We start from the raw sequence: 26,870 nt of genomic DNA on the forward strand, positions 1-26,870 counted from the left end.
AGGTGAGCTATAGCTAATAGGAAGGAAACCAATCCACTAATTTCAGAGAAAAAGATGAAATTCTGATATTCAATTGTCGATTTGTTGTAGATTTTCTTATGCGTTTCTTTCACACTTTTTACTTTTTATCTGTCATTTTCTATTCATTATTCACGGAAAACTTGTTTGAATATCACAATTTTTAATTTATATCGCACTCCCATCTACTAGTCTTAAAGCGACAAGGTCAATTGTGATTTTATCAATTTCTATGGAAAGAATGATGGTTAGTTTTTTCAAGTGGAAACAATTTAATGCCTTGACAATATCAGGCCGTCTACGCTCCACTATATTTACACAATCACAAGCATATTTTCACCCCCGTTTCCAATTCTTGCTATAGCCGCCTCGTTTCGTCTCGCCGAGCCAATAGTTCTATTCGGGTTTTGCCGTTATGATTTCAATATTCGAAAAACGTGTGCTGCACTTGGGTGTGCTATTAACAAGTGTTTTCTCATGTATTGGAGCACTCATAAGCTGGTAAGATTCCTAAAACTATATGATACAATAGCAATTTATTTTTTCTTCCAGATTATATTTACATTTATTTTCTCGTTCTCTATTCTAGTTTGTCTGAAACTATTTCTGATGAACCGAGATAAAACTCGTGAAAGCCGGCATCTGTCTAGGTTATATATAAATTCGGTCTAAAAATTCAATGCCAATTGTTTTTTAGGCAAATCGTCTCGCACTAATCGACAATTTCGGCTAGCAAATTTGTTGTATTCTCTTTTCAAGTAAGTTCAAAACCAGAATTTGCTTGGGAAAAGATTATCATTTCTTCTTTTGGTTGCAAAACTAAAAAATACTTTATATTCCTCTTTTTCTCAATTCCAGAATGTTGGGCCACACGGAGCAATGTTGCAAAGTGCCGGACTTCCTATTGAATCATTTTTATTTTATCGAACGTTATCGCAGAACTCATCATTCCAACCTTTCAATGCAGCAAGTCATAAAACTAGAGTAAAAACTTGTACATTCTGAAACTAATCACATAATAAATTTGATAAAATATCACACTAAAACAAAGTGTACTCTTTCTCATAGAAATTACAGTATCTCCAGTATTTCAATCGGCACTTCAAAAAACTCCGCCAAAAAGCAGCTGAGATGAAGAAAGAAACGTCGTAAGAAAATCGTAACATCGTTAGAAAAACTCGAATTGACATATTTCAGTGCAAAGTAGTGCGATTTTTGACCGGTTAACTCTAATTGACTGTAACTAGAGAGTGCTTATACAAAAAATGACCAACTAAAAAACATAATTCAGAATTCCATCAAAAACTAGTTATGCCTCAAGAATTCGGACTTTTTGATGTATAATTGAAAAAAATTCGAAAAATATGATATAAAATAAGTTTATTTTTTGAATCCTTGCCGAAATTTGACAAGTTTAGTTGAGAAAACAGTTTATATTGAAATTCAAAGAATTATTAATTAATTTAGCACTTCTAGTAAAAAATTTTCCTGTTGGATGGTTTCGAGACTATAATAAATGTATAGGACAGGGTTTTATGGCATATGACATTGCGGTAATCATATATTTAATCAAAAGCGAATTTACAAAATCATTATGTTCAAAAAATGTTCGGCCAGTTTATATTTTTATTTATCAACTGGTAGTCTGACTCAGTGATATTGTCCTGTGCTTACATTCCTGACATAGTAGAAACCTCCGAACCTCCGGATTAAACAGAAAAACCAGCGCTCTGTAAATAGACACGTCCTACTGTAATACTTTTCACCAACGCTTCCTTACCCATCAATCGCGTGTACAGCCACCCAGGCAAACGATGTAGCGAAAAAGACAATCTACTTGTTCTCAAAATACTGTGGAATGAAGAAATAAGACAACAATTCCAACATAAAGACCGTTCCCTGAGTCACTGTCTGTTTCAGAAATCTCATTTCTCGACACGAGAGTCTAGTCTGCGCTTGCTCACTGATATTAGCGACAACCTGAAATTATGTCACGTGATATTAATGAATAATAATAATATCTTATGTACCTTTTTCGACATTTTTCTAACTTTAATTACTGTCAACAAGTCGAGAAACATAATGACGGCTACGATAAATGAGTTTTTGAGGAAGTCACCGTACCAACCAATGTATCCACAGAGTTGAGAATTGGTGAATGTCAAGAATCGGATTTTTTCTTCATAGTAGAAGTTACAGGAGACTGAAACAAAACTTGAAGTAATTTCACTATTATTTTCATTCAGACAAATCCCTTGATTGTGTACGCACTATACAAAATAAAAACTTCTATCATAACGGATCCCGGTTACCAACTCACTCTCATAAAACAAAACTGCGACAGAGCCAGTGAAAGACCATACCCAGACAATCAAGAGTTTAGTATTCTTTTCACTGAACCAATTCGGATATCGACGGGGCGCCCAGACAGCACACAGGCGATTTAAGGATATTATGAGATGAGTCATCACGGAAACTTCATAACACAGGAGTAGTAAGAAGCCAGCGTGATGGGAGAAGGTTTTCATTATTGGTATGTCACTAGAAATTGCGGCTCTATAGGCAAAGAATGGTCCCAACCGCAAAGAACGGTCCCAAAAAATAAAAGAATGGTCCCAAGGAATTACATGGTCCCTACCGCAAAGAATGGTCCCAAGGAATTACATGGTCCCTACCGCAAAGAATGGTCCCAACCGCAAAGAATGGTCCCAAAATTTTGGGTGACACGAGTTTCAGAATTGAATGGTCCCTACCGCAAAGAATGGTCCCTCGAAATTGATACGAAAAACTATTCACCATTCTCTTAGGCTTAGGTTTCTTAGAAATTGGGAAAAAATTGACAAATACGATTAATAACCGATTTTGTCAATTTTTTCACCAATTTCTAAGAAACCTAAGCCTAAGAGAATGGTGAAAAGTTTTTCGTATCAATTTCGAGGGACCATTCTTTGCGGTAGGGACCATTCAATTCTGAAACTCGTGTCACCCAAAATTTTGGGACCATTCTTTGCGGTTGGGACCATTCTTAGCGGTTGGGACCATGTAATTCGGAAATTTGGGTCACCCAAAATTTTGGGACCATTCTTTGCGGTTGGGACCATTCTTTGCGGTTGGGACCGTTCTTTGCGGTTGGGACCATTCTTTGCCTATAGAGCCGAAATTGCTGGTTTAGAAAAATATTTGAATAGAAAAACTCACAATAAAACCATCGGACAGAAGTATAGCAGGAAAATTGTTCCATGGAGAGCATCTACTATGGCCTGGTTAGCAGAGAGGTAACCAAAAGAGTGATTAAAAGATTTCAACTTGTAAAATGCGTATAAAACTGCCCAGTTGACAACAGAGCCGAGGAACGAGATCTAACAAGTAAAGTTTTTTTTTCAAAATTTAAAAAATAATACTTACAGGCACTAAGGGGAGCGTTGTTTCATTCGCAGTATCCATTTTTAAAAGTTTATTTTATTTTAAATTGGCTTCAAAACAAATAAGCCTCAGAATATGTTTTGCTCGACAGAGAAATCTTGTGATAACTGAATTTCCCGACAACGCATAATTAAACTTAATATATGTCTGTTCTCAAACAGAAAGATTACAGGTGAAATCGAGATCCCATGAGCAATATTGGCAGTAATAACAATAGAGAAAAACAAGTTGAGTCTGAGTCAATGTCGGGTTTTGAAGTTCTCGAGAGATTTCCAACTGTCTGAGTGACGAATCAAACTTGAGAGTGTTTCAGGAATACATAAGCAAACTATATACTGACAGAGTAATCTTATTGAAGAAAGCGCGGATCCGTGAAACTTTGCGACAATGTCCTAAACACGTCCGAGTTAGAATATTTTACTCGTTCAGTTCATTATTCAGATCAACGCTTGAACTTTAGTTTAAGACCCTGACAATACTTTTCGTCTTATCAGTATAATAATTAGGTTGTATTTTAGACTGAAATCAATTCAGTATTTGCTTAGACAAACCAATGGTTGATTGAGTTGTTTTTAACTGATAAAGATTCATTTAGTTGCATATAAAAACCAAACCGGTTCAATCTGAAACTCAACATTTTCTAATATGAAAACTGCAATCATCTTCCTGGTTCTCATCGCTGGCATCTCTGCCCAATTCAGTGCGACTGCTCAACAACAAATCGTTGATGCACACAACAAACTGAGATCTTCTATTGCAAAAGGAACTTATGTGGCGAAAGGAACCACTGAACCAGCTGGAGCTGATATTTTGAAAATGGTACGTTATTTGTAGCTGGGATATTCTATTATGACTCATTCAGAAATGGGACTCCTCGATCGGAACTTCCGCCCAGAACTACGCAAACACCTGTCCAACTGGGCATTCTGGAGCAGCTGGACTCGGAAAGAATATCTTCTGGAGCTGGACTAGCGGACAGTTTGGAGCCCTCGATTCATATGTAAGACACCCCATTATCCTGATTGCGAATCACTGACAAATTTTAGGGAGTAACTGCGTCCAACTCATGGGAGAAGGAGTTCCAAGACTACGGATGAACTTCCAACACTCTTGACATGGCCACTTTCAACACAGGAATTGGACATGCCACTCAGATGGCATGGTCGCAGACCGGAGCCCTCGGATGTGGAATCAAGATGTGCGGACCAGACCCATCGGTCAAAAACTACAACCGACTTGTCGTAGTCTGCCAGTACAAGAATCAGTGAGTCATTTTCTTTCTCAAGTGATAATCTATTTTGTTATTTTTCAGAGGAAACGTGTTGAATAATCCAATCTACAAAAAAGGAGCCACTTGCTCTGCCTGCCCATCACCAACCAAGTGCGAGACCAGCTCCGGACTTTGTGTCTAATTGGACATCTTCTCTCTTTCGTTTTCTGTAAATTGTTTCAATAAATAAAATTTTCTGATTGTAATTTTCTAACTGTTCTTGTAATCCTGATCAAAAACAAGAGCGGCTCCGGACTTTCTGTTTAAGACGTGTCTGGTTTATGTGTTCTGTAAACTTCAAGAAACTCGGTAATATAAATTTATCATTAACAGATGTTACCAAATTCACAGAGTACAAATAATACATTTTCAGTTTTTGACACAAAGAACATAAGCAGCCGTGCTCTCACAGTTTGTGCCAAAGAACTGCTTGTTCGATTTGAAAGTGTAGAATGAGCACCAGCCATCACTTTTAATGTTCACCCAGGCGGTATCCCATGCTACAGTGTTTACTCCGAGTGTTTCTGAAATTTTCAAATAAAATACAACTGCTTTAAAGACTGAAAAATAAAATACGTTCAACAAATGTCTTGTTGTCGCCATACGGCATTCCCATCATGTCTGCGCCACAGTCTTGACAAGCCACTAAGGAAGTGTCCCAGTCAGCGTTGGTGGGAATTAACTGAAACTTTTGAATTTAATACGATCTAGACGTTTAATATTCTAACTCACTGCGTAGTTTAATCCCTGGAACGGTGTGAAGTTAGTTGAACAAGTGGCCGTTGCAGTTTTGGCATAGAATATGGAGAAGAGCAGTGAAATGAAAAACAGAGAGTTCATTTTGTTCTGGTTTTTTGTTTTTGTGCAGTCTTTTATAGAGGGCAGACAGTATCAAAGATCCGAGGCTTTGCATTTTTTATACCAGAACTGTGGCGCGGTTTCCTTTTACATAACAACATCCTACACATTTTAATAGAACATTTACAATACAGAGAAAGAAACTTATTCAAATCAAACGTGTTTTCTGTGAGAAATATTGAACGTTAGACTCATTGTTTTTGATCAGTGCACTACTTCTTACAACTTTTCGTGCGAAAACATCATCTTTATGGCCAACACAAAGAGTAGTACTCTAAATTCCATAACTACAAGTACAGCTAAAAAATTATAATCAGAAATTTTTATTTGTTGAAACAATTTACAGAAAACAAATAAAGAGAAGATGTCCAATTAGACACAAAGTCCGGAGCTGGTCTCGCACTTGGTTGGTGATGGGCAGGCAGAGCAAGTGGCTCCTTTTTTGTAGATTGGCCTATTCAGCACGTTTCCTCTGAAAAATAATAAAATAGAATATCATTTGAGAAAGAGAATGACTCACTGATTCTTGTACTGGCAGACTACGACAAGTCGGTTATAGTTCTTGACCGATGGGTCTGGTCCGCACATCTTGATTCCACATCCGAGGGCTCCGGTCTGCGACCATGCCATCTGGGTAGCATGTCCAATTCCTGTGTTGAAAGTGGTCACGTCAAGAGTGTTGGAAGTCCATCCATAGTCTTGGAACTCCTTCTCCCAGGAGTTGGATGCAGTTACTCCCTAAATATGTTGGTGACTTCAATCAAAAATATGATCAGGATATCTTACATATGGGTCGAGGGCTCCAAACTGTCCGCTGGTCCAGCTCCAGAAGATATTCTCTCCGAGTCCAGCGGCTCCAGAATGGCCAGTTGGACAGGTGTTTGCGTAGTTCTGGGCGGAAGTTCCGATCGAGGAATCCCATTTCTAAATGAGTCATTATAAAATATCTTCTCTGCGAAAAACATACCATTTTCAAAATATCAGCTCCTGCCGGTTCCTTGGTTCCTTTCGCCACATAAGTTCCTTTTGCAATAGAAGATCTCAGTTTGTTGTGTGCATCAACGATTTGTTGTTGAGCAGTTGCACTGAATTGGGCAGAGATGCCAGCGATGAGAGCCAGGAAAATTATTGCAGTTTTCATTGTAGAAATTGTAGAAAATGTTGAGTTTCAGATTGAAACGGTGTGGTTTTTATATGCAACTGAATGAATCCTTATCAGTTAAAAACAACTCTATCAAACCTTTGGTCCGTCTAGGCAAATAATGAATTGACTTTTAGTCTAAAAAACAACCTTATCATACTGATAAGACGACCAAAGTATCTGTGAGTTTAAAACCGATGTTCATGATCCGAATAACAAATAATATGAGGATTGAGAAAATCTTATGATACGCCAAAACCTGATATCAGAAAAAGTGGTAAGTATTTTCAAAGTTTTAAAAATTCCTTATTTTTTCAACACATGAAATTGCAACTCATTTTTCCCAAATCGGACAAGATGCAAATGTAAAAGGAAAACAACTTAGCGAAACAAAAGCTTCCAGACAAAAATTAAATGATTGAGTTCCTAATATGTTGATTTTTGTTTATTGACCCCGAGTAAATGAAATCACTAGATATCAAAAGTTATGTTATTCCGCCCTACTAATCACCTGCTCTCTGATCTGCAACTTTTCAATTTTGATTAGAGTTTCCCGCTCATTTTCGTGAGTTTTCAGTCAAATGTATTCCACCTTATCTGAATATTACTTGTTTGAATATCCTAAATGTAACGCACAGTATGATTTTCTGGCTTCGTGGCAAGGTCTCGCATGGCCGAGTCATATAATTCAAGGTATTGCCTTTCCATTTCAAGCTTTAACGTTTTATATTATTGTGAAGAACACTCCGAATCATATGAGTGTTGTCAAGTGGCCGATATTGATTAATCATTTTTGGTAAGTATTTTTGTAGAGTTTCATGTTGGTTCATGCAGTTCAGACTGGAACATTTTTAGGTGCACCTGGCTCGACTTTACTATTTGCGCCTTCTCTACTCCATACATATTCCTTTCCTACCTCGGGTTTCTTGGCGTTGGGTTATTTAGTTGGTATGGTATTCCATATTTATTTCAAATTGTTTTAGCAATTCTCGTAGCGTTTTGTGAGTTAGACGTTCAAAATATTTTTATCTCAAAATAGTTGTGTTTTAGGTGCTTCTGGATCTTATATTTATTTATTTGAAAGTCGGAGTAATTCTCTTCAAGAAAATCGATTCAAATTCAAAAAATCAACATCTAGATTTATCTATCATGTTGCAATTTTCATACTCGATCTATCACTATTTGGTATGTTTTGGAGTGTACCTGGAGACACAGACTCAGCTAGACTACAAGTTTTGGCATTGGACCCCTGTCCAACTCCTGAATTTTTCTTTGGAAACGTTTTCATAGTGACTACTGATACTGATACAATTCGGTTTTACACCTGGTTTCTTATCCCTTTCCTTTTATTTCATTCAATTGGTCATGGTTATTCCATGCCGCTTGTACAGTATACTACATTTTTATTGCTCCTACGAAATCGACATCCCCTCTTACCAGACAAATTCAGCGACAATTTTTTATCGGTTTGATATTTCAAACCGGAATCCCCGTGGTGTTTTTGGTAGCACCTATTACCTACTCTATGCTAGCATTTTTCACGGATAATCTGGAACAGAAATGGATGAATATCGCAGTTATAGTGGCTGGGTTGCATGGTATTGGAGAGAGTTTATCAGTGTTGATGGTTCATAGTTCATATCGGAATGCAGTCTGGAGGTTGATCCCTGGATGCAGTGCTGAGAGAGATCTTGTTTTTGGGAGAAGGAAAAGTTCAAAGCAGATTATTATGCAGAAGTTGTCGGATTAAGTTATTATTTTATCACTATAACAAGGACATATCCTTCTTCTTATCACGTTTTCTCATTGATATACCAAGTATAAAACTATTTCCATTTCCTGTTCATGAAGTTATTGAATCTGAAAATCTTTTGAATACAGGAAACTTTTTTTAAAGAATCAAAAAAAAGTTTCAAAAATCGACAGTTGCCTTAGATTAGGTAGTATGGAGTTCATAATTTCTGTACATTTATAAAAGTCTTTCACTTCTATAAGAAATTTTTGAATTTGTATAATCCAGAGCAAAGAATTTTGTTATGAAATTTTTCGAAGGAGCAATCAACAATATTTTTTGGGTAGGAGTATTTTCATTAGTATAACAGAGGGAGTGAATACAATACTACTTTTTCAGACAAGAACCGCCTTTTTCTAATTTCCTCTCACGTGTAACGATGAATAATGTGGTTCTTACTTTGTAGCTTCAATTTATTCTGTTATTGTTCAGAACTCTAATTTCCCTTTCTGTCTTTATCAGACTTCTCAGAAAAAAGAAGCTTTCATTTTACGGTTAACGATACCATTCATCACAATTCTATCATTCAACATGTCCCTTTTCGATATCGCTTATATTCTTACTAAAATAGGATTCTGTATTAGCTTTCTATCAAACTTCGTTTTGATCTACTTGACTATTTTTCATGTCAAACAAGTTTTTGTCACCTACAAACGGATGGTAGTCTATTTTGCTGTGATTGGAATACTTTTCGCTGGATTGGAAGTCATAGGAAGACCATTCGCCCATAACTTCAATGGATCGCTGATATTTTTCAGTTCTAGCAAGTTGGGAGTTCCTCACGAACTTCTATTATTATCAATCTCAATTTGGGGTGGATTTTATTCTTTGATTATTGCTTTTATCGCTGTCCAGTTTGTGTACCGTTATTTAAGTCTATTTGGAACAAAATCAGCTAAAAAGTTTGATGGTTATGGAACAATTGTATGGGGTTTATATCCTATTATTCCGGGAGCTATTTACACTTATGCTTTTCACATTTTCTGTATTCCCAACGACTACACAGATGGCTATATGAGGTATATTTTTTTTACATGTGTGTTCTAACATCTTTATTTTTTCAGAAATGAAATTCTTTCAACATATGAATTTAATATCAGTGAAGTCCCAAGATTCATCATGGTCCCATATGATAGCGATGGTCATCTCAGAATAGAAAGTTTGAAGAATATTTCAGTAGACTTATTCCTTGTCTGCTCCCACTATCTTATCATTATATATTGCGGGCTGGGAATGCACTTCAATATGAAGAAGGAGCTCGAAAAGTTCTCAGTGCCACAGCAAAAACTTCAACGACAGTTCTTCAAAGCATTGGTTATACAGAGTCTTGGTCCCACTATTTTTCTGGTTCTGCCAGCTGCGCCGGTTCTGCTTACCCCGGTCGTAGCACCGCTACTGGGTATGGAAGTACATTGGAAGACTGGCTGGCTGTTTTCACTCATCGGTCTATTTCCCCCATTTGATAGCGTTGCATTCATGTTGATTGTGACAGAATACAAGAAGATTATTAAAAGTGAGTGGGATTTTTGAAAGGAACGAATGAGTTTAATTTTTTTTCAGCAAAGTTCCTAAAGAAGGTACCAGATGTACCCATAGATCCATCGACTACAGCATTGTCAGTGAGAATGGTGTGATAATTAATTACTTTTTTTTTCTTCAATTTAAGATCTTGTTTTTAATAAAATTTCATCCTCTTTGTGAAGCTACAGTAATAACGTCACATGCAGACAAGGAACTCATTTTTCTAATTTCCATTATTGATGAATAAGTGTTTTGTGAGCATACAACTAGCTCCTCAGTTTTAATTTCCGTTATCTTCATAACATCCTTCTGAAAACCAAAAAAAAAAGATATCCCATTTATTACGATTTTCTGTCAGACTTTCTGTCAGAGTGTGAAGTCCCTAGATTCATCATGGCTTCATATGACAGCGATGGTCGTATCAAAATAGAAAGTCTTCAGAATATAACAATGGATTTATTCCTAGTCTGCTCACACTATCTCGTTATCTTATATTGTGGGATCAAAATGCATTTCAATATGAAAAAGGAGCTGAAGAAGTTCTTAGACCAACAATTTTTCTGGTTCTGTCAGCTGCACCGGTTCTGTTGACACCAGTTGAAGCACCGTTACTGGATATAGAAGTACAAAGACGGGGTGGTTGTTCTCTCTCATTGCATTGTACCCATCATTCGATAGTATTGCATTTATGATTATTGTTGCAGAATATAAGAAAGTGATCAGAAGTGAGAACTAAAAAATCAAATAAAACTGATTATCGCAACTTTTTTAGAACAACTCCGATGGCTGTTGTTTGGCGTATCCCAGGATCCTTCGACTACTGCATTTTCATTGAGAAGTAACTCGATGGTGTGATAATTTTGTTTTTTCGTTTTTAATTTAATAAATTCAATTTCTGACTCATCATTCCAAATCCATGCGTAGGTCAGTGACCTTTTCAGAATTTGTAGTGAAGAGAGTAGGAAGAGAAATCCATGTGGGCTTCTGTGCACAGTTGTTGGACATGTGTTCCTGTCCTCTCATTCTACATAGAATTGTATCAAGTTTTTGAAATAAATTCTTTCAAAATTAGTGTTTTGTCTTAAAACCATCAAAACCTGTTCTAGTTTTTTTCAGAAAACTTAGAGATGTCCACGAGAAAACATCGTGACCAGAAAAACGGTGACTTTTTAAGAAAACGGACTGGCCACGATACGTTGACCGTCAATGAAGCATACCGTGAGAATCAAGGAGACGTGACTAAAGCTTTGAAGTCGTTGGGACATGAGACAACGGTAAGAATCAATTTATTTCTAATTTTCACAGTTTGCACGCTTCAGGATAGCTGTGGAGTTCATTCAACCACTTATGTACGTCCAACCCATCACGAAAACGCTCATTTTTTAGAAATGAGTAAATTTCATGTATGACTTGAAACTAATGTTTCACTGAAATTATCAGTTTGTTTCAGGAGAAACTGAAAAATGCGAGCAGTAGTGAAGTTGTTCAAAAAATCGAGATGGAAATGTATGAAAAAGGCAGAAAGTTCAACGAGTGCAGATCCCCACCGAATCGCTACGATCTCCATTACCTGACTGTTAATGTTGCAGTCGAATATGCGCTGGAGGTAGTGGAGAAAGAGAAAAAGGAGAAGAAGTACAAAGGTGAGCCAAACGGTTTTACAATAAAGCACATCTGATTTTTACAGAGATCCATTTGGTAACTGGCAATGGAAATCGTAGTATTAATGGCGTTGCTGTCATTAAAAATGCGATTTTGCGAGATTTGGGATGGTTGGGCTATTGCACGACCAGAGAGGATCCAAGCAACCCGGGAGTTGTTCTTGTAAAATTTAAGTAGAAAATTATTGTCTAGCTATAACTGTATCTTACTGTATGACCCTCTCGTATATGTTATACATTGCTTTACATGTCACTTCCTCCCTGTGCATTACTTCGCCAAAATTTGAAATGATCTCCCCTAAGAGGCACTATCTGTAAGAGTGAGAATGTTTGTGTTGGGCCTTGGCACAGTTGCAAAAAGTTATTTCAATCCGAACTCTTTTTACAGCATATGTACCCCTATGGTAGTAATTTACAAAAAATATGTCACCAGTCTCCTATGACGTCATCATAGGAAAATATGACCAATAATTGACTTTTCACCCAAAAATTCATAAAAAATTAAATTTTTCAGAATACTCTGTGAAACTTTTGGTACGCGTTAGGAATGTTTTTAACTACTTTTACACAAATTTTCAGCCCTCCAGACATCCCAGAAACCGTTCAAGTAAATTTCACTTTCATGTTATTTCAACTTTTCTCAAAAAATCCCTCTAGAAGCCATAAAATTTTAAATCGTATTCTTATTCCCCGCTAAAAGTTCTATTAGATCCAATTAAAATCATCAAAAAGTAGGGGGACCATTTTGAGATATTTCGATTTTTTCAAAAATCACATAAGGGTCCCCCCTTATGAAAAAAATTTTTTCACGAAAAATTCGAAAAAAAAATTTGTTCCGAAAACAATCAGAATATTGATAAAACACATGAAATAAACCAATTCCAAAATTGTTCACCTTAGAAATTGGTTTGAACAGATTTCAAATTTTGCTTCATCAAAAATTTTTTTCCATGGGGGGGACCCTTATGTGATTTTCGAAATAAATGAAAATATCTCAGAATGGTCCCCTTGTTTTTCGATGATTTTTATTGGATCGTGTGTTAAATATTGCGGGAATTCAGTACATTAATTGAAATTTTATGGCTTCTGTACAAATTATTGATGAAAACCTCAAAAAATGGGAAAAAATTTTGATGAAGCAAAATTTGAAATCTGTTCAAACCAATTTCTAAGGTGAACAATTTTGGAATTGGTTTATTTCATGTGTTTTATCAATATTCTGATTGTTTTCGGAACAAATTTTTTTTTTCGAATTTTTCGTGAAAAATTTTTTTCATAAGGGGGGACCCTTATGTGATTTTTGAAAAAATCGAAATATCTCAAAATGGTCCCCCTACTTTTTGATGATTTTAATTGGATCTAATAGAACTTTTAGCGGGGAATAAGAATACGATTTAAAATTTTATGGCTTCTAGAGGGATTTTTTGAGAAAAGTTGAAAAAACATAAAAATTAAATTCACTTGAACTGTTTCTGGGGTGCCTGGAGGGCTGAAAATTTGTGTAGAAGTAGTCAGAAACACTCCTAACATGTACCAAAAGTTTCACAGAGTTATCTGGAAAATTTAATTTTTTGTGAATTTTTGGGTGAAAAGTCGATTATTGGGCATATATTCCTATGATGACGTCATAGGGGACTGGTGACATATTTTTTGTAAATCACTACCATAGGGGTATATATGCTGTAAAAAGAGTTCGGATTGAAACAACTTTTTGCAACTGTGCCAAGAGGAATCCTCATCTTACAGACAACGCCTCCTAAAATGAAATGATCTCCCCTAAATGTAAAATGTCCCCCCTCCTCTCTACCTCTCACCGGCTTGACCTCCCAACATGAAAAGTCTGCGTAACCCACATGGCGCAACAGAGTTCGGCGCCTTTGATCTGTATGTTTTTGCATGGTGTGAATTTTTTAATTTTTTAATAAATATATTCCAACCGGTTTAATTGTCGAATTAGAAAGTGGTATACAGTAGTAAAATATACAATTTGGTCTTGATTTTTGAGCTGTCCCCTTAAAATGACTATAGCTCTCTAGGGAGTGTCCGTACAAAAAAGTTGTCAACTACAAAAATAAAGTTCTACCTTTGTTCTGTATGATTTGGACATAATTTACTTTGTGGGACTATCAGTGATACAGTAACACCCTCTCAAAGTTGGTCATTTTCAACTGAAAAGGCCAAATTGAATATCTTACGGTACTGTACATATGAATAGTAAGTTTAAGTTCTTCTGAATTCAAAAATTAAATTTGCCTTTGTAGTAGACTCTCACAATTACTAATATGGATAAGCTACTGGACTAATTCTCAAACCAGTCCCAAAAAGTTCAGTCCCAAAAAATTTTGATTGCTGACTAAAATTAACTTATACAGTAGCGAGCATAAGTGAGCACCCCTTCATACTTTTATGTGTAACTCTGCCCAATCGTGTCCGTTTTGCAAAAACTTTTTTTTGAAAGGTAGCCAAAGTATTCATCAATAGGGATATATGTTTTTTGAAAAATTTCCATTACTGATTTTTTCGATAATCGATTTTTCCTGATCTTGATTTGAAAATCCGAAAAAAAACTTTTTATTTTTCTTTTGGAGATATTGAGTTTTTGATGTCAAAATGATGGAAAACACTCAAATAAACAAAAAATTATGTTGAATCAACATTCTACTTTCTGAGCATCGTGCCACAGCTCCAGAAGTCAAAATTAGTGCCTTCGGGAAAATTATCATAACTCATCAAAAAATGCTCCAAATGTGTCGAAACATGTATCAAAAAACGTGTCTTGAGTTTTTCTACAAACCATCATCAAAAAGTTTTAATTTTGGAAATAATAATTTTTCTAATTTTTTTCACTCAAAAATGATTTTATTCTTATTTTCTCTCCATTTCCCGATATTTTCTGGCTATAAAACGATCAAATAATACAGATATGTGTTTTATTATGTGTGATAAAGCACTTTGTATCCAGTTTTTGAAAAGTGTGCTCGTTTTATAGCCAGAAAATATCGGGAAATGGAGAGAAAATAAGAATAAAATCATTTTTGAGTGAAAAAAATTAGAAAAATTATTATTTCCAAAATTAAAACTTTTTGATGATGGTTTGTAGAAAAACTCAAGACACGTTTTTTGATACATGTTTCGACACATTTGGAGCATTTTTTGATGAGTTATGATAATTTTCCCGAAGGCACTAATTTTGACTTCTGGAGCTGTGGCACGATGCTCAGAAAGTAGAATGTTGATTCAACATAATTTTTTGTTTATTTGAGTGTTTTCCAACATTTTGACATTAAAAACTCAATAACTCCAAGAGAAAAATAAAAAGTTTTTTTTCGGATTTTCAAATCAAGATCAGGAAAAATCGATTATCGAAAAAATCAGTAATGGAAATTTTTCAAAAAACATATATCCCTATTGATGAATACTTTGGCTACCTTTCAAAAAAAAGTTTTTGCAAAACGGACACGATTGGGCAGAGTTACACATAAAAGTATGAAGGGGTGCTCACTTATGCTCGCTACTGTATTTCAAAATCTCCAGCTTCTCTCCATTTTCCTTCTCTCCATTTTCTGTCTAATTTTCAATCGAACCTAGTTCTACAGCATCCCATCGCAAAGTTCTGTTTTAGCCTCATTCTCATTGAGACTTCAGCTTTGAAATTATCTTAGTTTGATAGGAAAAGGAACAATCTCACTGTAGCTGGAATCTATTTCTGTCATCTACTAATGCACTTGTTCCGATGGAGTCGTCTCCTTGAGATGACTAACTGTTTACTCTGAACCACGGTGCCATACTGTCCCCTTCCAAATCTTTTTTTCTGATTCTTTGTCACAAGGTCGATGAGGAGCACTGCCACGAAGAAGGGGGAGACAAAGATTTTTGTATTACTCACGTATGTAATGGTCATTCGGAAAAAAATCTCCTATTTTCCTCTTTCTACTTTTTCTTCTTATTCCATTTGGTTGATTTCTCCACTTTTCTTTTTTTCAAACTGTTACGATTATTGATATTCGTGGATTTTAAGGAGTAATAGCTCTGTGTTTTCAGTGTTTTTTTGTTGCAAAAGTATTGTTAGTTTCGTGTTATATAAAATTTGTTCCTTTTCCAAGAAATAATAATCTCCAAAGTGTAATAACCCAACAAGATAATGTGCTAGTTATAATTCAAAATGCAATCGAGAAGGCGTCGGAGAGTGAAGTCCTAAAACCACTAGGCTTGACGCTTTTTGTACATCGTCTCGGATTTTTCTTATTTCACCTTGTTCGATCCCTTAACTCACCATGTTTCATTATCCTTTTTCCAGAATCTTCCCAATATGCCACGCAGACAAAACAACTCAAGACTCAACGCCAGACACGTCGATCAGTTACAAAGAGAGACGGGATACCCGCACAATATTGTGAAGATCACCTACTACGATTCAAAAAAGAATGTGGACTTGGCTAGAAAGGAATTGGGATTTGGGAAGGTAACTTTTTTTGTAATGGAATGTCTCAAATATAGATTTATTTTCCAGAAAGCAACTTACTCCTTTCGGAACCTGTTCATTGGTAATGTTTCAAGCAATGAGGTATCATTTTCCAATTCTAAGTTAAAAATTAATAATACAACTTTTTAGTATGTCTTCAAAGGTGTCACAGCCAAAATGGTCAATGAATCATTCGGAATCTTTGTAAGTTTTTCTTATAAATTCCCAAAATTGAAATGATAAAACGCTTTTAGGACGCTATGGATCAACTGCAATCCCTTCAAGACAAGTACCTTCAAAATGGAAAATATGGGATTTCCAATTACTGGATAGCTCATAATTTTTTGCTTAATGAAGGAAGTTTTCTCAGGACAACTACCTACTTGAAAGAGGACAAGATTCGGCGGGTTACAATCAGATGTCTTCATGTATGTTTCTGGAAAAAATTAAAAAGTAAATTCATCAAATTTCAAATGAAGCTAATTTTCAGAACTCCGAATCCGATGTTAGCCAAATTGTGCGCCAGAGAAATATTTCTCTGGACGATTTGTTCAACATCCCAGTTGAGCATCTGAAATTCGACCTCCACTGGTTTAGTTGTATGAAAGCTTTGGAATACGTGAAGGAAATTGTGGAAAAGATGAACTCCGGCTCTCCACATCTATACCATCGGAGCGTTGGTAAGTGGATTCAGAATTAGGATTCTAAAACCAACAAACTGAAAAATTTCAGATATCCAGCTGCTCACTGGTGTGGGTAACCATTCTGTAAATAGTGCGTCAATCATCCGGGAAGCGCTTCAGAAGGAGTACGGACTCCATATCAAGGTGGATGGCGGCAATCCGGGAGTTTTGATTTTGACCATTCCAAAGAAACCAACGTATAGTGATGCTATCAGGTGTTAGGAGCTCATTTTTGTACCTCTGTCTAATTTTTTTCTAATTATGTTGTCTATTACATTCCTTAATTTTAAATTTTAGGATTTCAATAAACTTTGTATAACTATAATGCTCAAATCTCTTCAAATGATATCATAATTTGTCTACCATATGCTTCAGATGCAGAGAGCACCCTCCTTCGACAGTTTCCTCCACACACGACATAAAAGAGACGACAGAGATGGAGAGAACATCGGCGGCGTCCTTCTAAACTCTCTGTTCCTGGCAGCCCATATAGAAACAATCATGGCGGCTTGTTTTTTTTTATAGTTATTTGATTATAAGTTTTTTTTTTAATTTAAAAAAAACTTTATTTGAGTTCGACCTTTTACAGTATGGAACTTCCCACTTCCTCCAAACAACTCCAAGAACTGCAAAAGGAATTTGTCGCTCCGACTCATCCAGAAATATGTAATCCTCTGGTTCAAGAAATATATGCTGAAAACATGAACGATTTTTTGAAGACTAAGCAATATCTGCAACGTTATCATTTGTTTTGGTCAATAATTTTGCAGCTTCATGTAAGGGAATCTGTTTATATAATCAGAAAGTTAAATGATTTCATAGATTTCAGAATCAAAGAAGCCAAGGAATAAAAGAAAACAATACACAAGTCAAGAAGATGTTGGAAACTGTAATAAATAACCTGGTTCGTGAGAGGAATCACTCATTGGGATTTTCTCGAAAACTGATATTTGATCTCCATGGTTTCACTGTAAAAGGGGCATTGGAGTATGTCAGCGACATCAAATCGGCAATAGAAAACAGTAAAGCAAAGCACAAACGTAATAAATAACTTTTCAGAAGACCTTTAATTAAGAATTTTCAGCGATCACACTGATCACCGGGCACGGGGAAAGGGTCGATGGAGCTCCGACGATCAAGGCTGAGATCTTAAGAAAATTTGGTGAAAATGTTCAAGAAGAGTTGCTGAATCCAGGGAGATTGACATTCAGGGTGCAGGAGACGTACATGGACTACGCGCACGTTCGTGTAGTCCCTATTCTAATTATGTAACTTTTAATTGTTTGGTTTTTTTCTGTACTGTCTTCCACTTCCTGCAAACTGTGGTTCTTTGAAGTTTTCTGTAGTTCTTCTTCATATCGTAAACTCCAAAATTGACATCACTTTTCTCTGCTGCTCCAAAATATACGCGCAGCACCTTGCCACTGGTGGCAGAGATTCAAGACTTTGCATCGCTCCAGAAGTGGGAGGAGCCTGAACAGCTGCTCAGATGTTCATGGAAAATGTGAACTACAGTCTATTTATCTCTCTTGACCATAGGGATCTCCCCTCTGACTCCCGCTCGTCCCTTTCCGTTCTTTTGTAAACATCGTTTTTCTGTATGCATTTGATTCATTTTCCAATAAAACATTACTGACCTTGTCTCCTTGACTCATTCCAAAACAAAACGAAAAACAACAAAAAAAAAATCATTTCTACCACATGGCGGTTAGCTTCTACCCTCATTGTTTCTCACGGTTAATGTGTCACCGGTGGGGAAAAAAAGGGAAGAGGGAATGGGGAGGTTTTATTGCTATGAAAAGAATATATTTTTTGTTTATCGCTCGAACTACTAAACCTACAGGTTTACAAACCACAGTTTCCAGAAACCCCCCCTGTCCAAAATGAGTCGCCGCCCATTAGCCCAACTCAATGAGAGTTCGGATCAACACGAGGAGCATCGAGAGTCTATCGCACGTCACCAGGAAGAGCAAGTGAGCATTCGAGGAGCTTAAATTATATTTGCCTGAAATTTCCTTGAAATTTTCAGAACACCCCTAATTTCGATTTTGGCAATATTTGGGTTGAGATAGCGCAGGAGAATTTAAGGGATTATGATGAAGAGGAGGAGGAGGAGGAAGATGAAGAGGACGACGATAATGAGACTGAAATTAGTTCGGCAACAGAAAGCGAAGATGATGATGGCGACGATGATGAGGATTCTGAAAGTGAGATGGAAGTCGATGATGACTTGGAAGAGCAACTTCAGGAGTCCCGCAACGATTGAAATCTGATCATTTTGTATTATGCAATATTATGGTTTTTAAATAAAAACTTAAAAAACAGTTGTGTTAAAAAAATGTTTTCGGATCTGATGCACTCTATCTGAAATTCGGACCGTATTGACCCTCAATTTTTTCAGGTTCCCTTCCAACCTTTGAACCTGTGTTGACTCCGCCCACCCATACTATTGTACGCACCGACCTCTTCTCCCCCTTACTAATTTTATAAACAGCACCGTACCCCGTCCCCCACTTTATTACTCATCAGAGGTCGACGTCCTCATCGTGACTTTCTAAGATATTACTCAACATGAGCCGTCGACCATTAGCTCCTCTAAATGCCGGATCGATTCAAGACCAGGAGCGACAAGACACAGTGGATTTCCGTGCCACCATTCGAGTAAGTGATTCTGATGACTCACGTTTTCTTGTGTAATATAATAAACATTTCAGGAAAATTACGGCGTTGTATTTTTCAACAATGGAATTTGGGGGATGCCACCGCCGCCGCCAGTTCCGAATGACGATGACGAAAACATCGAAGAAGAAGAAGAAGAAGATGAGGAGTTTAGTGATTCTGATGGTGATGCCGATGATGAGTTGGAGGACAGCGATGATTCAGACGAAGACGTTGAATACGTCTTCGATTCTGATCCGGAAGAGCCGGTGGAGGAGCAGCGTGAGCAGTGAGCATATTTTTTGTTTAGGAATTTGTTGTGTGTATATGTTGTGTCAGTCAGTGTGCATCTTCGAGACTCGGTTTCTCGAAAAACACATTTTTCGAGAATTTTTCGAGAAAATTTCGAGAAAATTTGCTCGAAATTTTCTCGAAATTTTTTCGAGATTTTTTAAAACTTTCGAGAATTTCTCGAAAGAATTTCGAGAAATTTTTCTCGAAAATTTCTCGAAAGAAAAAAATCCTCGAGGATTCCTCGAAAGTTGGATAAACAAAGCGCAATGCGTTATTTCGGAGTGTCGTTGTTTATTTATTTTCAATTTTTTTTTCGTTGAATTTCGCTCAGTTTTTTTTTGTTTTTCTTAGTTGATAATTGCATAGATTTTTTTCTCTTTTTCAGTATGACTCCACCGTCACCGAAAAAAGTGAAAATTAATGTCAAAAATCGATCAATTGTGTGGAAGTTTTTTAAAGGAAAAATTGATCCATCAATGGAGTATGTTGATTGTCCATCGTGTGGAAAACGTTTAAAATATCTTGGAACGACATCTGGATTAAAGAATCATATTGAGAACATGCACGGAAAGGAAATAGAGGAAATCATACAAAAAGAGGTAAGAAAAACAGTTTTTAACGTTAAACATGTATGCGTTTCCAGAGAACTGCCGCAAGTTCCGATGAAAAATCAAATGAAGAAGCGAATAGAGAGTTGGCGAAGTAGGTTAGAATGTAATATATAATACTTTTTATTCCTTTTAGAGCGTTTGCAACGGGTTTGGTTCCCTTCCGTTTTGCCGAGAATCCCGAGTTTCAGAATTTTCTTCAAAAAATTCCCGATGACTACGTGTTGCCAAATGCAATGAAAATGAGAGTTTTGATTGATGAGATAGCGTCAAATCATGTGTCAAAAGTCAAAAAACAACTTGAACCAATCGGAAAGTTCACATTACTCTCCGATGGATTTTCTGATAGAAAAAGAGATTTCCACTTCTATTCGGCACACGTCAGTTATATTGATGCAAGTTTCAAAAGAAACATCACGGTAATCTGTAAAATTTGATTAAAAACAGTGTGATTTTTCAGTTTTTGGCTTTGCGAGCAGTGAAAAAAGGCGATTCGGCATCAATCGGAGAAGCTATCTGTGACATTCTCAATGAGTTTGGCTTAGAATTTTCTAACTGTTCAACTCTAACTGCAGACGCTGGTTCCCCGTTGGTTTCTTTAGCTGATAGGCATCAAATCGACAGGTAATAAAAATGAGAAGTAAAAGACAGTTGGGTTTTTTTAGAATCCACTGCGCATGTCACGTGCTCAACTTGATTATCACTGATTTTGGAAAAATTAAGGAAGTCAATAAGATTCAGATGCATGTTCAGAAGTTTGCCAGATTTTTGGGAAGCCACAAAGAACTAAAATCAAACTTAAAAGCGTAAGTCCTGCGAATTTATTTTATTTTTTGACAAAACTGTTCAGTATGTCATCTGCAAAAGGAATTAATGTTCCGCTCCCTCTACCAATAGCACCAACTCGTTGGGGTGGAATAAGTATACTTTTGTGCCGATATCTTGCACACGTGAGTCAAACCATAAAAGATTCAATTAATGATTCAGTAAATAATCTTTACAGCATGAATCGGCAAAAAATTTGGCTGATTTTCAACATTTATTGCTGAAATCGTCGGAAATTGATCAAGTGAGACAGTTGTCAATAATTTTGAAGCCGGTTCATGATGCAATTCTGCGGGTAAGAATGAACTGAACAAAAATAAACGAAATAATCATTGTTTGCTGTTTCAGATGGAAAGAGATTCCTCATTCGCTTCAGAAATCGTTCCCACTTTGATATTTTTGCAAACTATCACTTTGAAAAGTGATGAACCACTGGCACAAAAGTTGGCTGATCTTGTTAGAAAGCGTTTGGATACATGTATGTCCAATTATCGACTTCTCAGCACCATGCTTTGCGATCATCGATACGCATATGTGAAAAAGTGGATTGAACCTCTTGAATGGAAAGATGTCGAAGCTTGGGTGGAAACTTATGATCAAGCACCGCCAACAGTAATTAATGCACAACGCAGTCATGTTGATAACGAAAATATAGATGAATTTTTGAACAGCTCTTTAGCATCGGATTCCATCGTTCAAAACGATATTAAGGTATGAAATCAATAAATCTTATCAATTATAGAATGCTTTTCAGAGCGAGTTCGTTCGTTATCGTGCCCTTCTCACCACCAATAGACCGACATGCTCTTCTCCACTTGATTTCTGGAAGACTCAGTCATCGAACTTTGAGAGGTTGTCGGTTATCGCTCTAGAGCTTCTTGCCAGCCCTGCGTCGTCGTCCGTTTCGGAAAGAACGTTCAGGTAAATCCTCTCAATTGAAAAAAAAAAACCTTATTCGAAAAGTTTACAGCCGATGTTCTGATTTCGTTCGCCAGAGGAAAAGAAACCGAGCCAAACTGGAGACATTGAACAATTTATTAACCGTCTCTGAATTGTCGAAAATTAAGTGAGCATTATTGTCTTACAAATGAAAAAATACGTTGTAATTTTCCAGAAGGCAAGATCGTGCAGAATTCTCTGACAATGAGAATTGCTTTGAACAGTCAGATGACGAATATTCAGATTCTGGAGACGAATCTGAGGATGATGATGACGTCATTTCGAGTCAGAGAGGAAGGTTAGATGAAGAAATGAACGATAGCGACGAGTAGAGAGATAAGGATGATGACCTGTCAGAGTATAGCTGAATTTCGTTCTGATTTCTCTCGTTTTCTTTCATTTTTGGCATTTATTATCTTTTTTATTCAAAAAACTGTTATGCCTTTTGTTGTTATTTTTGATACTTACTTTTTTGAATAATTTTCTCATTTTTTTTCTGTAGAACACAATTTTTTTGAATAAAGAATATTACTAGTTTTTCAACGAACTCAGAGCGTTTACTTCTGCTTTATTACCATCTTTTTTGCATGTATTGAAAAATAAAGTCTCGAAAATTTCTCGAGAAAACGTGGCTTCGAGTAAAAAATACACGAAAGATGTTTCGAAAATTTTTCGAGAAAAATTTTTCGAAAAATTCTCGAAAATTCCTCGAAACTTTCTCGAAAGAAGTTTCGAGAATTTTTCGAGAAAAATTTCGAAAGTTTTTTCTCGAAAAATTTTCGAGAAAATTTCGAAACTCTGTTCGAGGAATTTTTCGAGTATTTTCTCGAAACGCCTTCGAAGATGCACACTGGTGTCAGTTAAGTATAGTTGTCATTTTTGTTACAGTTTTCGAGTGTTATAAGCTAGCTTGTTTATATGAAATTGTTGTGAATACTGAAATTGTGGGGGTTCTGAAATAAACCAAAAATTATGCCTGTGAAATTTACATACTTTGAAATCCGAGCAATTTGTTCAAAAACTTACCCGGCAAACTAGAAAACTTCCACGTCTTCAATTTTCTCGACTATTCATTACACGGAAAAACTTTTCGACCCCTCAAACGAGAATTCAGCCCGGTCCACTGATTAGTACCCCTCCCCCCTTTTTCCATCACATGAAAATTCTGTCGTCGCCTTCTTCTTATTTCTTTCCGACAGTAACTTCCCCTCGACACCTCATCACGAGGTCATAAACATAAATGAGCCCTCGCTTTCTCTCCCGCAACAGATGTGTACAAAAACAAATGAGCCCGCTGGTTTTACGACACCACTCGATTTCGCGCATTCTCAATAACAACTAACATCTTGATATGTAGATTATTACACTTTATTACTTTAAAAAAAGAAAAATGAGGTATTGTATTAGGTTGGTGCATAATTTTCTTTCTTTTTTGAAGGTGTGACTTTGGCCTTCGGTCTCTGATCAGGAAGGTGGTTTTTCAACCCGTTTGTTTATGTAATCGAAAGTCCCTTTCAGTGTCTTGTTATCAGTTTTTTATTTCATTGCTCGCTCCTTTCCCAGCGAGAATGCCGCTTCCTTTTGTCCCCAACCGAATGCATATTCGGCATGTGATTTTGTTTCTCTTTCTTTCTGGCTTAAAATCACCTGATATTCAAAAGAAGTTAACTGATATTTATCAAGCACATGCCCCTACTGCTCCCACAATAAGACTTTGGATCGAAAGATTCGAAGCGAACGACTTCGATTTGGAAGACCGGACGCATCCCGGAAGACCAGTTGAGTTGGACTTGAGCGAATTGCAGAAAAATGTGGAAGCGGACCCATACCAGTCCAGTCGCGAAATTGCGATGGCAATGGGAGTTGATCATTCAACTATTGTGCGTGGATTGAAGTCCATCGGAAAGGTCAAGAAACTGGGTCGTTTCGTTCCTCATGCTTTGAAGGACTTTGACAAGAAGCGTCGATTGGATATGAGTATGTTTCTTCTGTCGTCCCACCGAACCAAAGCTTGGCTGGATGATCTCATCACTGGGGATGAAAAGTGGGTACATTACTCTAACAATGTACGGAAGGCCCAGTGGGTTGACGAAGATGAGCAACCAGCAGCCGTTGCCAAACCTGAACTTCACGTGAAAAAGGTGATGCTTTCCATCTGGTGGTCTGTTCGTGGTGTCGAGTACTGGGAACTTTTGGATGAGGGCAAAACAATAACAGCTGATGTGTACTCTTCCCAACTGCAAAAACTCAAACGAGCAGTTGCCTCGAGTCGTGGAGAAAAAGCAAGAGTTTTCTTCCAGCATGACAACGCTCGCCCTCATGTTTCGAAAGTGACCAATGCCAAGCTGATGTCATTCGGATGGACTGTTCTACCCCACCCACCGTATTCTCCTGACCTTGCTCCTTCCGATTATTGATTGTTCAGCCACCTCCAACATCACCTTGACGGTAAAAATTTCAAGACAAAGGAGGATATCAAAAAGGAGTTGACCTCATATTTCGCTGAGCGCCCGGCTGAGTTCTGGCAGGAGGGAATCAAAAAATTGCCTGGTCGTTGGCAGAAAGTCATGGATGTTGATGGACAATATTTCGCCTAATTGAAGTTGATTTACTTTGAAATATTTTATAATAAAAATTTTGCAAAAAAAGAAAGAAAATTATGCACCAACCTAATATGTGTAGGTACGGAAGGAGAACTGGAACCTGTGCCAAGTTTTCCAGAAAATCTAAGTTATTGAGCAACATTTTCAAACAGTGCCGACTTTAATAACATTATTGCGCAATTTTCGTGCCGCTTTTTGACACTCTAGCCACTTTTTGACACTTTTTTTGAAATGAATTACTCCGATTCATTGCGTCACCTGTTAGCCGAGTTGAATAAGGATTCGGATCAAGACTGGATGAGGGAGCAGACATTGGCATTGAATGAGGTAATGAGATTGAGTTGCAAGGAATTTGAAATTTGAAATATTTCTGGAAGCAAATCAGGATCGGGAATAGAAAAACTTTCTGGGTGCTGGATCCTGAAAACAGAAAAAGTAATTTTGTACATATAAGTCACTTATCAATAGAAAAATAATGCATTTTTCAGATGATCGAAGAAGAGGATGCCTACATCAACTTTAGAGCTGCCTCCAGAGATACCGGCCCTGACGAAAATCACTATATGGCTACGGAGAACTAGACATGTAAACTACACAGCTTTTCATATCACCTCTCCTCATTTCATTTATATTACTTCTCTCTTCTATTCATTCAAAACATTTTCAGGGACGTGACATCCAGCTGTCATTAGTCTCCTCTTCTCTCCAAACCCCCATTCGTGAGTTTCTCTCAAAACAATACAACTATTTTATTTGCATTTCCCAAAAAAAGGTGTGCAAAGATGGAAAAAAGAACATTCAAAACCCCTTACCAAAAAAAGAAATTTCATGTGAAAATAATGTTTCGTGTTGTTCGCTCCTTTTTGTTTCGTTTTCTTCTCCATTTCTTTTCCTTACGGGTGCAACACTTTCCTACTTGATTCTCATCGATTTTTGTTGTTTTTCAGGTGAAACAATGCTTGAGAACATCCTTCGTGAATGCACTGCTCGTTTCAATGGTGTCGTTATTCGGGAGCGACTTCTGAGAATCATGCTTCGGATGATGTATCAAAGGATCGCTGATGAAGAGCAACCAAATGCGGATCACAAAGATAATAAAGAGAATATTAAGCCTACTGTTCCAGAATAAACGGGTTTTTGGTTACATTTTTTTTAAAGTTTCATAGATCAGACTGTTATAACCCAGTTCTAAATTTCTTACTGCAATTGCACTAGCTTATGTTCTCCAATCCACTACACTTTCAGATTTGGTCTCAACTATCGGAACCGCAGTGTCTAATAATGTAAGGAATCCCTAATTGTATACGGAGTCTAATCCCACCTCATTTCAGATGAGCAACGCCGCCTCCCTTGGCTGCGATACGGACACTCTTCTGTCCAATGCAGATACCTACTCGGAATCTTCGGATTCTGATGTTGAGGAAATCAAACAACCTAACCCAATCCGTCTTGATGCATTGGACCTCGCATTCGATGCCACCCAAGAGCAGTTCATCGCGCCATTATTCGCCAACCGCGCTGATTGGATCAACGTGTTTTCACCGGAGCAAATATTGAGAGTAAGGTTTTTTGTTATGGGGTTATTCAGGTCATATAAAAATGTATTTTAATACATATTTTGCCTTATTCACAAACGGTGAAAAATGTACTTTTTTAAATATATTTTTTCCATTTTCCTACATAAGCATGTCGAAAAATACGAAAAAGGGGAAGAATGTTGTTAGACCAACGCTAAACGGAGATTTGTAAAAATGGTTTCTCGGAGGAAAACCCGTATTAAAATGCACTTTTACATGACCTGAATAACCCCATTAATACCGTAAAAACTGTAATTGAGGTGCCCCCTTATTTGAAGTGCCCCTCTAATAAAGTTGCACTCCGACGCGGACGGACCTTTTGAACAATAGAGTTGCACGCACCTCAAATACAGTTTTTCCGGTAAATTGAATATGAGTTTAATTTTTCAGATTGCCATCACTGCAATGCTCGGGAATCTTGATCTCAACGCAGATGCCGAACCAATGGAGGAAGATGATGGTGGTGATGCTGATGGGGAGGACGACGGAGGCGAGGAGGATGTCAATATGGAGGAAGACTAATTTGTTAATTGTTAT

General features: G+C 37.0%; 12 protein-coding genes across 12 annotated transcripts; 9 read left to right on the top strand and 3 right to left on the bottom strand.

Moving 5' to 3' along the window:
- Positions 1 to 1,851: 1,851 nt before the first annotated feature.
- GCK72_020510 (uncharacterized protein) lies at positions 1,852 to 2,486 on the bottom strand (the record flags this gene model as incomplete). The annotated part of the gene is made up of 3 exons (XM_053733623.1): positions 1,852 to 1,998; positions 2,049 to 2,221; positions 2,339 to 2,486. The coding sequence occupies 3 exons, from the start codon at positions 2,484 to 2,486 to the stop codon at positions 1,852 to 1,854; spliced, it is 468 nt and encodes a 155-aa protein (XP_053582536.1).
- A 1,600-nt stretch (positions 2,487 to 4,086) lies between these two features.
- Positions 4,087 to 4,538, top strand: GCK72_020511 (uncharacterized protein; the record flags this gene model as incomplete). Its single annotated transcript, XM_053733624.1, has 3 exons — positions 4,087 to 4,260; positions 4,304 to 4,441; positions 4,488 to 4,538. The coding sequence occupies 3 exons, from the start codon at positions 4,087 to 4,089 to the stop codon at positions 4,536 to 4,538; spliced, it is 363 nt and encodes a 120-aa protein (XP_053582537.1).
- A 57-nt stretch (positions 4,539 to 4,595) lies between these two features.
- GCK72_020512 (uncharacterized protein) lies at positions 4,596 to 4,853 on the top strand (the record flags this gene model as incomplete). Its single annotated transcript, XM_053733625.1, has 2 exons — positions 4,596 to 4,705; positions 4,754 to 4,853. 2 exons carry the CDS (start codon positions 4,596 to 4,598, stop codon positions 4,851 to 4,853), a joined length of 210 nt encoding a protein of 69 aa, XP_053582538.1.
- Positions 4,854 to 5,080: 227 nt separating this feature from the next.
- GCK72_020513 (uncharacterized protein) lies at positions 5,081 to 5,551 on the bottom strand (the record flags this gene model as incomplete). The annotated part of the gene is made up of 3 exons (XM_053733626.1): positions 5,081 to 5,235; positions 5,288 to 5,393; positions 5,444 to 5,551. The coding sequence occupies 3 exons, from the start codon at positions 5,549 to 5,551 to the stop codon at positions 5,081 to 5,083; spliced, it is 369 nt and encodes a 122-aa protein (XP_053582539.1).
- A 390-nt stretch (positions 5,552 to 5,941) lies between these two features.
- Positions 5,942 to 6,710, bottom strand: GCK72_020514 (uncharacterized protein; the record flags this gene model as incomplete). The annotated part of the gene is made up of 4 exons (XM_053733627.1): positions 5,942 to 6,041; positions 6,090 to 6,307; positions 6,356 to 6,493; positions 6,537 to 6,710. 4 exons carry the CDS (start codon positions 6,708 to 6,710, stop codon positions 5,942 to 5,944), a joined length of 630 nt encoding a protein of 209 aa, XP_053582540.1.
- Positions 6,711 to 8,235: 1,525 nt separating this feature from the next.
- Positions 8,236 to 8,460, top strand: GCK72_020515 (uncharacterized protein; the record flags this gene model as incomplete). The annotated part of the gene is made up of 1 exon (XM_003116106.2): positions 8,236 to 8,460. The coding sequence occupies one exon, from the start codon at positions 8,236 to 8,238 to the stop codon at positions 8,458 to 8,460; it is 225 nt and encodes a 74-aa protein (XP_003116154.2).
- A 699-nt stretch (positions 8,461 to 9,159) lies between these two features.
- On the top strand, positions 9,160 to 10,865 carry GCK72_020516 (uncharacterized protein; the record flags this gene model as incomplete). Its single annotated transcript, XM_003116661.2, has 4 exons — positions 9,160 to 9,521; positions 9,567 to 10,015; positions 10,063 to 10,117; positions 10,796 to 10,865. 4 exons carry the CDS (start codon positions 9,160 to 9,162, stop codon positions 10,863 to 10,865), a joined length of 936 nt encoding a protein of 311 aa, XP_003116709.2.
- A 285-nt stretch (positions 10,866 to 11,150) lies between these two features.
- On the top strand, positions 11,151 to 11,862 carry GCK72_020517 (uncharacterized protein; the record flags this gene model as incomplete). Its single annotated transcript, XM_003116039.2, has 4 exons — positions 11,151 to 11,297; positions 11,343 to 11,426; positions 11,474 to 11,666; positions 11,711 to 11,862. The coding sequence occupies 4 exons, from the start codon at positions 11,151 to 11,153 to the stop codon at positions 11,860 to 11,862; spliced, it is 576 nt and encodes a 191-aa protein (XP_003116087.2).
- A 4,131-nt stretch (positions 11,863 to 15,993) lies between these two features.
- Positions 15,994 to 17,051, top strand: GCK72_020518 (uncharacterized protein; the record flags this gene model as incomplete). The annotated part of the gene is made up of 6 exons (XM_003116171.2): positions 15,994 to 16,146; positions 16,195 to 16,248; positions 16,297 to 16,350; positions 16,401 to 16,574; positions 16,637 to 16,826; positions 16,879 to 17,051. The coding sequence occupies 6 exons, from the start codon at positions 15,994 to 15,996 to the stop codon at positions 17,049 to 17,051; spliced, it is 798 nt and encodes a 265-aa protein (XP_003116219.2).
- Positions 17,052 to 17,419: 368 nt separating this feature from the next.
- Positions 17,420 to 18,101, top strand: GCK72_020519 (uncharacterized protein; the record flags this gene model as incomplete). The annotated part of the gene is made up of 3 exons (XM_003099324.2): positions 17,420 to 17,605; positions 17,659 to 17,869; positions 17,914 to 18,101. The coding sequence occupies 3 exons, from the start codon at positions 17,420 to 17,422 to the stop codon at positions 18,099 to 18,101; spliced, it is 585 nt and encodes a 194-aa protein (XP_003099372.2).
- Positions 18,102 to 20,167: 2,066 nt separating this feature from the next.
- Positions 20,168 to 22,485, top strand: GCK72_020520 (uncharacterized protein; the record flags this gene model as incomplete). The annotated part of the gene is made up of 10 exons (XM_053733628.1): positions 20,168 to 20,380; positions 20,425 to 20,483; positions 20,526 to 20,769; positions 20,850 to 21,013; positions 21,240 to 21,339; positions 21,393 to 21,509; positions 21,563 to 21,925; positions 21,969 to 22,135; positions 22,185 to 22,280; positions 22,329 to 22,485. The coding sequence occupies 10 exons, from the start codon at positions 20,168 to 20,170 to the stop codon at positions 22,483 to 22,485; spliced, it is 1,680 nt and encodes a 559-aa protein (XP_053582541.1).
- A 3,602-nt stretch (positions 22,486 to 26,087) lies between these two features.
- Positions 26,088 to 26,855, top strand: GCK72_020521 (uncharacterized protein; the record flags this gene model as incomplete). Its single annotated transcript, XM_053733629.1, has 2 exons — positions 26,088 to 26,315; positions 26,724 to 26,855. The coding sequence occupies 2 exons, from the start codon at positions 26,088 to 26,090 to the stop codon at positions 26,853 to 26,855; spliced, it is 360 nt and encodes a 119-aa protein (XP_053582542.1).
- Positions 26,856 to 26,870: the final 15 nt, after the last annotated feature.

This window comes from Caenorhabditis remanei, chromosome V (genome assembly GCF_010183535.1).
Source record: "Caenorhabditis remanei strain PX506 chromosome V, whole genome shotgun sequence".
In the NCBI taxonomy this organism is placed as follows: Eukaryota; Metazoa; Nematoda; class Chromadorea; order Rhabditida; family Rhabditidae; genus Caenorhabditis; species Caenorhabditis remanei.